The sequence below is a fragment of the Vipera berus genome (genome assembly GCF_964194415.1).
Source record: "Vipera berus genome assembly, chromosome: Z".
In the NCBI taxonomy this organism is placed as follows: domain Eukaryota; kingdom Metazoa; phylum Chordata; class Lepidosauria; order Squamata; family Viperidae; genus Vipera; species Vipera berus.
The window spans coordinates 24,378,898-24,389,084 of record NC_138205.1 but is presented as its reverse complement, the minus strand read 5'-3'; the positions used below and the strand labels follow the sequence as shown (position 1 = coordinate 24,389,084).

Here is a 10,187-nt window from a genome sequence, read left to right as displayed (position 1 = left end):
CATGGACAGTACCAAAACGCAAAAAGATATGACACTTGAAGATGAGCCCCTCAGGTCGGAAGACATCCAATATGCTACTGGGGAAGAGCAGAGGACTAGTACTAGTAGCACCAGAAAGAATGAAGTGACTGGGCCAGAGCTGAAAGGATGCTCAGCTGTGGATGTATCTGGTGGAGAAAGGAAAGTCCGATGCTGTAAAAAAAATATTTCTCCATAGGAACCTGGAATGTAAGATCCATGAATCAAGGAAAGCTGGAAGTGGTCAAACAAGAGATGACAAGACTGAACATCGACATCTTAGGAATCAGTGAACTAAAATGGACAGGAATGGGTGAATTTAATTCAGAGGACCATCAGGTATACTACTGCAGGCAAGAAACCCTCATAAGAAATGGGGTAGCCTTGATAGTCAATAAAAGAGTAGGAAAAGCAATACTGGGATACAATCCCCAAAATGACAGAATGATCTCAGTTCGAATCCAAGGCAAACCATTCAATATCACAGTAGTCCAAGTCTATGCCCCAACTACTCAAGGGCTGGGCTGAGTGCTTGCTCTTCACTGCCTGAGGCTCCAGACAGCCTGGGAAACCATCAACATGCACCAGGTGCTCAGATCCTCCTCTCTGCAGGTTCATGCCCAGCCTCCTCTCTTCTTGGGCCATGGTGTTCCATCAGCCCTGAGCCCTAGGGTGCAGTATACAATAGTCCTTCTCCATGGGGTGGCTCACACATTGCCAGGACTTGGCCATTACAGGCCATGGCTCAGCATATGGCATGAGTGCTGCATTCCCCTCTCTGGGCCTGCTAGATGGCAGAGAAGGAGACCCAGAGCTGGCCCTCACCAATGTTTGGCTGGTGCTGCCACATACTCCTGACTCCCTGTATTTTATCCCAGCAGGCAAGCCAGGGGCCCCTTTTCAGCCTCCCATCTGCCAAGTGGCATACAGGACATGGCCTGTGGGACAAAAGGTGGGGAGATGGGAGCATGGGGTGGGATGAGCCAAGTGTCAGGGCTGACTCCAGGTAGATGTCTCCATCACCTGGCAGGTCCAGAGACGTGAACGTGGCATTCCTGCAGGATGCTGAGCCATGGCCTGGGTCAGCCAAGCACCTGGTGACATGTGAGCTACCCCATGGAAAAGGACGGCTGTGTCCTGCATCATTGGGCCTGAGGCTGACAGAATGCCACAGTCCAACCAGAGAGGAGGCTGGGTGTGGACCCACTGAGAGGAGGATATGGGTGCCCAATTAGTGTTGACAGTCTTCAGGGCTGCCTGGAGCCCTGGGCAGCAGAGGTCAAGTGCCCAGCCTAGCCCTCAAGTTCCTGGGGTACTGGGACCCTGCAGCCCAGCCCCATTTACCCAAGGGGGCACCTAGCTGCGCTTACCTCCTCCTCAAGGCTGTTGCTGCTATGCTTGCTCTTCTTGGGGGCTGGCAGGGCTCCTCTGGTAGATGATGTTTTGGTGCTCACCCTGGTAACACCTTCCTCCAGAAATCTCTGGATCCCCCCTCTCAGCTTTGCTGGCCCCTCACAGGCACCCTTCTATGTGAGCAATGTTTAGCTGGTGGAGAGAAGGACCAGAGGAGACATAATAGCAGTCTTCCAATATTTGAGGGGCTGTCACAGAGAGGAGGGGATCAACCTATTTTTCCAAAGCACCTGAAGGCCAGAAAAGGAATAACAGATGTAAACTGATCAAGGAGAGATTCAATCTAGAAATAAGGAGAAATTTTCTGACAGTGAGAACAATCAACCAATGGAATAGTTTGCCTTCAGATGTTGCAGGAGCTTCATCACTGGAGGCTTTCAAGAGGACACTGGACTGCCATCTGTCAGAAATTCTGTAGGGTCTCCTGCTTGGGTGTGGGGCTAGACTAGATGACCTACAAGGTCCCTTCCCACTCTGTTATTCTAATTCTAACCTCCTGCCTCCTATTTTTCCCACAACAATCCTGTGAAGTATAATCCTACTTCACCTCAATTCTTGATTGTAGAATTCAAATGATCAGAGTTGATAACAATGTAAATTTTGACTGTAATTAATTATGGAGAAGATAAATCCTGTTTCCACTCCTCTTTTTATCAAAAGACAAAATAACTGAAAACTTCTTTAGATCTAATTCAAACTCTGTAATGACAGTGGTAAATATAACAAAAGAATGTAGACATGTTTTGTCAAACCAGTGGTGTCAAACCCGCAATGTCACATGACATGTTGCAACGTGTCACTACTTTTTTTCCATTTATGGCAATGGGGTGAATACAGTTTGAGCATGATGCATCCGGCCCATGGGCTAGGAGTTTGACATCCCTGTGTCAAACTGTTAAATCAGTGTTATCTTTTAAAATTTGATTTCAATAATATTGGAACTGAATAAAATGTAAAACTTCAGAAAACAGATCTGAGATCCTATCAGCATTCTTGATAATCCTATCTGATCTACTTTCTTTAAAACCAAAGAACCATAAAATAGTCTTAAGTCTTGACTCATTCAGTTGGGTTCTTGAACTGCTAGCTCAGCTTGGCTTGTAATAAAGCCATCTGCATGGAGACCACAACTTCCCTTTATGATGTCATGCTGATGCTAATTATCTTTGTATGAGTTGTAAAGCTAATACTGGTAAGTCTAACAGCTTTGTAAGTGCAAATGCTTTCAAAGTTTTGAATTTACACTAATCAATTATTTATTTCCATTGCCTGTTTTTACTAAGAAACAAGGGTAACAAAACTAATTGGTTTTTTTAAATGGTAATTACTTAATGTAGCCCCAGGGAAATTGACACTGAAAAACAGCTACAGTATAATTGTAGATATAATATAAATTCAGTAGAAGTGTAAACAAAAGAAAATTCTAAGTGAGAAATGATAGTGTGAAAAAAAAGAATATGCAAAACTTACCTGAATGATAAATGAAAACAAACTGACATTTTAAAGTGGTACATCAAGTACTTAATACATTTTACAAAAGACTTGACATCTCTAGGTCACACTGAATTCAATGGGATTTAATGCAAGGTAAGATACGGTGCTATATGATTTTAACTTCATTCAATCCTAATTCTTATTAAAGATCTGTTTTACAAAGAATACAAGCATCAGCTTGAATGATTCATGGTTACAGAGATTAAAAATGGGATCTTTGTTTGTTTTGATTTTTCCAAAATGTTATGTTTTATTTTCCTTTCAAGATATTTTTTTAATGTAACCTCAATGGAAAAGAACTCAAAGCAAGCAAAAACGTCTTCATTTCAGAAGCTTGCTCAAGCTGAACAATCTTTTCACTAGTTACTCCATGGATAGAAGGCAGAAAGAAATATCATTATCTCAGAGAATTGAAAGCAAAAAGATTGACTGCTTTTAGTTTGTATGATCAATCTACTTTCTTTCAGAGGAAACCAAATAAAAATATGCAGTATAAAACACAGAAGTATTCCTAAATCTATTTTTGATTTAGACAAACCTGTACAGGTTACATTCATTAAATAGAGATGGCTCAGTGCAGTAGATTTCAACCTTTGTGAACTTGGACTGATCTTTAACCTTCTTCTTAATTTTTATCCATCAATATGAGGGTGAAAAGTGGCTATTATGATATGTGTTAGATAAAGTTCAGATCACAACTTAGTCATGTGCTGTCAAACCATGAGCTGCACACACATACATCAATTACAGGCAATGACAAGTACAAAGAATGTTGTAAGAATATACTGAGTAAAATTCCATTTATGAATCAGAAAGGAAGGCCTAAGTACAGCTGGGTAGCCCTTGAAAAAAGCTGATCATGAATTAGCAGTATTCTTCTGCTTCTTCCATTTTTAGGGCCACCAGCAGTCAAAACCACAGTGAGTAAAACAGCATCACGCAAATCTGCACACCAAGGCAAGAAGAAATTGAGAAAGATTCATTTCAAGTATTACTTAATCACAACAAACCAATAATTCAACCCTGAGCTACCTACATTCTCTACTATTATGTTTAAGAATTCATTAATTAAGATGCTGGATCTGCAAAATAAATTCAGATCTTGGAATCTGATCACATACTTTGTGCATTTGTACATCTTTCTAATGCACAATGTCTGCACTGCAGGTAGTTCTTTATTAAGAGAAACATGGAGGTTCTTGTACTGGATGGAAATTTCCATTTTTTTTTTCTATATCTACCTTTCAATGGGGATTCAGTGGAACAATTCCCACTGTAGCCCTCTATGGCTCTGAAGCCAATTTTCAAGATGCATAATGATCATTCTAGCCAATGCCAATACTGGAAATCATTTTTGTCTCTGCTTCTGTTGGTTTTCAACAAAAACCTAACAATTTCATACATATTTTATCTTTGTGTTTACACTATAATGTAGCCTAACCTTTGATCCTGGCCTCCCTTACTGAAAGCATTACAACCAGCTCCTCCAAAAGTCTTTTCTTCTGTCCCAGAGCTGCTTCAAAAAGTTACCAGTGAATTATAATGTTTAATGGAACAGAAGTAGGCAAGTGGAATTGTTGCATTTTATCCTTGTCTAATGCAGGGCTTTTCAGAGTAGCCTTAGTTTTTCAAGCCCTGAGATCTGGGTCACAAGGGTAGGTGGATCCCATTTACCTGATCCAAACAATGATCATGGTAACATATTTTCATGACAGAAATTATGAGATTGTCCAAATACCCGAAGGCTGGACAAGAAGCAATCAATTGAAACTAATCAAGGAGAGAACCAACCTAGAACTAAGGAGAAATTTCCTGACAGTTACAGCAATTAATCAGTGGAACAACTTGCCTCCAGAAGTTGTGGGTGTTCCAATATTGGAGGTTTTTAAGAAGAGATTGGATATGCCTAAAATGGTATATGGTTTCCTGCTTGAGCAGGAGTTGGACTAGAAGATCTCCAAGGTCCCTTATACTGTTATTTTGTTATACTTCTATAATAAAACAAAAGACGTGTCAGGACCCACCCCAAACCACGTCTTAGGAAGACAAAACTCTTGGAGCCAAATCTTAGTCCAAAAAAAATCTTTACTATGACATGCTTGGTTGTAGGAATACAAGACAGGACTTAATATTGTACTACAAACTAAACCCTTATAAAGAGTTCCCGGTTCAACCCCCCCTTAACCCCATTTGGTCAGTCCCCCATCATTTACCTCCTATCATCCCTCTCCTGGGAAAAAGGAACTTAGGACCTTTTAAGTTTATTGCTCTCTTCCATGACACAAGCCAGATGCTCCTACCCTAACCCCCCCTTTTGTTTCCCCAGTTCAAAAGGCTTCTCTTTTCCTTTGAAATGCCTAATACAGGCTCAGTACACATCTGTTCCCTCCTCCTCGGGAGATGGCAGGATCCATGGAATAATGGTTTAAACATACATTTATGAATATGATATAAATGGATTCTGACAACAGGGGAAATTGTTCTAGCTCTGTTTTCTATTTCTGAGACTTTCTAGAATTATTATATGACACTAGAAGGTTGAGAAGACTGTGTGTTTATATAACTAAAGATTAAATATTTCATATACCCCTGCCTGACATTTAGGTTCCTGAAGAATCTGCCAGCAGATTCTCACTTTTAAGAGGCAAGAATGATAGAAGTTTATGGGCACTGCTTTTCTGTTGCCGTACCTGCCCTTTGGAATATCCTTGTCCCTGATATGAAGTTAGTTCCCTCTCTATTAGCTTTTTAGACATTACTGAAAATAGAGTTAAAATAGAGGAAAGCTTTTGAAGAGTGTGTGGGTTGTAAATTTACAAATAAATGAAACAGAAATAAGTACTAAAAGCTTTCAAATTTTAATGTAGAGAAAAACTCTCAGATTCATTGAATTAGTTGTGACATACCCACAAAAATGACAAATTGAAAGAAACTGAAATTAATAGGTTCCCAATCCTTACTTCATATTATCTAGGGTTTACTGGCGCTTGTGTTAGTAACTGTGAATTGGAACAGGAAAGATTTTCTTGATCAATTTAAGATTCAACATTCTTGGCAAGAAACCCCCAAAGCAGGAGGTTTTAATGTTCTAGTGCAAACTGGCCAGTCACCTGCCAGCTCATTACAGCTAATTTTTTATCCTGATCTAGATCTGCTGCTTATATGTGAAGCTGCTCTGATGACAACTGATTTACAAATTAACTATTAATTGACAGATTTTTTTTACTACTGTCACTTCTGGGGAGTATCAGCATTGGTTGGTAAAATAGATGAGAACTCTTCAAGCCCAAGAAGCTGAAATAATCTCATAAAAGATGGACATCAGGCAGATGGAAAATCAGAACCAGACAAGTGTCACAGAATTTCTCCTAATGGGTTTTTCTATTGACCCAAACAAACAGATTCTTCTCTTTTTTATAGGTCTGTTTCTCTATTTGTTTACTTTAACTGGGAATCTAACCATCATTACACTGATTAGGATAGATCAGCATCTCCAAACTCCTATGTACTTCCTCCTTGGTAATCTTTCTTTTGTTGAGATCTGCTACATTTCCACTACTCTTCCCAAAATGCTGTGGGATCTCTTGTCAGGGGACAAAACCATCTCCTACATAGGTTGTGCATTACAATTGTATTTCTTTGGTGCTTTAGGGGCCACAGAATGTGTCCTTCTCTCGGGCATGGCATATGATCGTTATGTAGCTATCTGCCACCCCTTGCACTACACTATTCTAGTCAACCGAACAATACGTCAGCATTTGTTGGCAGCCTCCTGGAGTATTGGCCTCTTGAATTCCACTATTACTATAGCCATGGTCTTTTCCTTACATTTCTGCCATTCCAATGAAATCAAACACTTTTTCTGTGACATTCCTCCCTTATTACGCTTATCTTGCTCTGACATCTTCATCAGCCAGATGGTGACTTTCACCATGTCTGGGGGCATTATGATTGTATCATTTAGCCTGATCCTTCTTTCCTATATATTTATTGTCTCCTCTGTCCTCAAAATTCGCACTGCTCGTGGCAGGATAAAATCATTTTCCACCTGTGGATCACATCTCACTGTAGTGAGCATATTTTATGGCACCATCATCTATACCTACATACGTCCTTCATCTGCTCACTCTATAGAAGAAGACCCCCTCATTTCAGTATTATATGCCATCATTACACCACTGCTCAACCCCCTGATCTATAGCTTAAGAAACAAGGAAGTTCAGGGGGCTCTTTGGAAAGCTCTTGGAAAGAGCAAGTTATAGTTGGAAGTTTTTATAGCTGAATTAAGATCCATACAAAATCATTAAAATAATTGATATCAAGAAAAATCATGTTTTATCTCTGATGATTTTGTAATAATGCAGTTTAAATAATAAAAGAAACTAACTTCACAATTGATGCCTGAGGTTTTTATTATTACAGCTAATGGGAGTAACATTTGCCTTTTCCAAACATTTCCGTCTATTTCACAGATATCCCCCAACACACACACACACACACACACACACACACACACAGAAAGAAAATCTTGATGAAACTCATAGTATACAATAGCCAGCAATCTCCAATCTCCCATTCATTGTCAATATTACATAGCCAAGTAATGAAACTTCTACTAGAAATAATGATGTTGCATGAACATCAAGAACCCAAATAATATTATACGTTATGCTTCTTTTGGGAGAAAATGTTTATTGCTCTTGGAGTGAAGCACTTTCAAGTATGAGTTGCTAAATGCCCATGTCCTGACATTGTTCTCTGTTTATGAGAATATTTGATCTCCACCCCATGAAGACCATACAAACCATTTCTGGAAACTGTACAATGACTACACAGTGAAATTTGATGCTTTTTCTTACTGTAACACATGAACAAATGCTCTGCATGTGCCCCAACTTCTGCTCTAATCCAGAAGAATGCTACAACAATGCCTTACTGGAAATTAATACCATTTCAGTAGAAATAAAAAGATCTTTCCTTATTGTAGATATAGGTTTGTTGCCAGGCTGGCTGCTGCTGAGTGGGTTAAATGAAAACAAAATGTAGAGATGGGTTCAGGCATGGGCTTGTGATCTAGTTGTGATCTCAGTGGGCAGATGAGACAAGGCAGGAGAGATGATCTGGTGACTAGCAAGGACTGTTGTGGAGGAAACTGGAATTAGCATTTTGACTGGTCAAACCTTCTATGCAGGGGCTTGGGCTTAAAGGCCTGAGAGAAAACTCCTTTCCTCAGTTGCTGGTGGACATGCTGTTGGTTTAAGCCATAAAAGCAGAAGTAAGAAATACATAAATGACAAAGAGAGGTTGCCATATTTTATTCCAAGCCATTTTGAGACATCAAGGTAGTAAAGGTCTTTGGATTGATTGTGGGAATTTGGTAGTTGGAAAGAGACATCCCTGTGAATGCACTGGGCCATTGGGATGTGGAAGTGTTCATTCCTGATGGCAGTTGGCAAAAAAGATGAAGACGTCAGCTTCAGGCTTTTACAAGAGAAAATAAGTGAAAACTTAGAAATAGGGGCATTTTTCACCCCAAACCCAAAGCATACATGGATAGAAGAAGGCAGTTCCTTACAGACTGAAGTGTGGGGCCTTCAGGGAAGTCACAGAGAAAGATACATCACACCACATCTACCTAGAAGGGTAGCTGACCAGGTCTAAAAAGAGTTGAAGAAAGATTTTAGGCATGCACAAAGAAATCTAAGCCTTCCTATCACTCTCTCAGTAATAAGCAGAGATGGAAAAAAATGGAGAAAGAGGAAAGCAGGTGGTGGCCAACAAATAGCTCTGGAAAAGAGTAAAAGTTAGACAGGAAAGTTGGACATTCTGCTGTAAACAATTCTGCTTTTTCACTAATTCCCATAAAGACTGAGCATCAGGTTTTCATACTAGCAGTTTTATAGTATGGCATATGGATGCCATCACTGTGGCAATATAAAGTCTGAATGTATTAGTAATACATAAAAAAATATTTTTCTCATTTGATGGTGTTCATGACTGTGACAAAATCATTACCTTGATTCAGCATGTTCACAGGGAGAGGTTAAAAAAAAAGCAAGATGGCAGAAATAGTGTCATGATGCAAGCCACAACTTGCATTGCAAGGCAATTTCTTGCTTGTTGACACCCCATCATATGCCACAGAAACTGCTGCCCTGATAGGGAAACTAAGTTAATATTTCTAGGTAAAAAGGTAAAGGTTCCCCCGCACATGCGTGCTAGTCATTTCCAACACTAGGGGCCGGTGCTCATCTCCGTTTCAAAGCCGAAGAGCCAGCGCTTGTCCGAGGATGTCTCCGTGGTCATGTGGCTGGCATGACTAGACGCCAAAGGCACACGGAACGCTGTTACCTTCCTACTGTAGTGGTCCCTATTTTTCTGCTAGGTTGAACTGCTAGGTTGGCAGAAGCTGGGACAAATAACAGGCGCTCACTCTGTTACGCGGCACTCAGGATTCGACCCGCCAAACTGTCAATCTTCTGATCGACAAGCTCAGCATCCTAACCCACTGAGCCACTGTGTCCTTTTTAATATTTCTAGAAGGGCACAAATCACCTATAAAAAAATAGCAAAAAAAGTGATAAGAAGAAAGCTCAACTTTGATATCAAGAGCTGAAATCACTTAGGAGACCTGTATATATTGGTAGCTATCCCTGACTATGTACACATACTCAGACAAACAAACATAAATCTTTGCCAGTCTTCGGTTAACTCAGAAACCTTTTCCACATCACTAGTGTCAAATATCATTTAAACACAACTATCCCATAAAGTAACTGATTATTTTGTGATTGCCCTACATAACATTTATTTATAAAATTTATTGGTCATCCATTTTACCATAGGATACCTCTGGGAGGTTTACAGTTACATATACAGTTAACAAATAAAAAATTAAAATCAGATGTCTGATTTAAAACCCATTTCCTTAAACATTAATTAATTACATTAATTTGTTCCTGATTACAGTTTCATTTTCCAAAATGACTTTAGGAAGTCATCTGTAAAACTACAACCAATGAAAATAATTTGCTGAAAGATATCTTCATGATCCCAACAGAATTGATGTCATAAGAGGCTCAATATTGTAAAACATTTAATTTGGCAGATGCAGCAGACCATTATTTATAATATATCAAATGAACCAAAATATACATTCTATGGGAAATGCCTAATCAGTCATCTTATGCTGAATTTCAAAATTAACAAGAAAAACAAATTGGTACATCAAAGGGGAATTAACATTGTTTGCTAAATAATCT

At 39.5% G+C, this 10,187-nt stretch overlaps 1 protein-coding gene across 1 annotated transcript; it reads left to right on the top strand.

Annotated features, from left to right (window-relative positions):
* Window positions 1-6,254: 6,254 nt before the first annotated feature.
* LOC308678721 (olfactory receptor 5A2-like) lies at window positions 6,255-7,187 on the top strand (the record flags this gene model as incomplete). The annotated part of the gene is made up of 1 exon (XM_081345956.1): window positions 6,255-7,187. The coding sequence occupies one exon, from the start codon at window positions 6,255-6,257 to the stop codon at window positions 7,185-7,187; it is 933 nt and encodes a 310-aa protein (XP_081202082.1).
* Window positions 7,188-10,187: the final 3,000 nt, after the last annotated feature.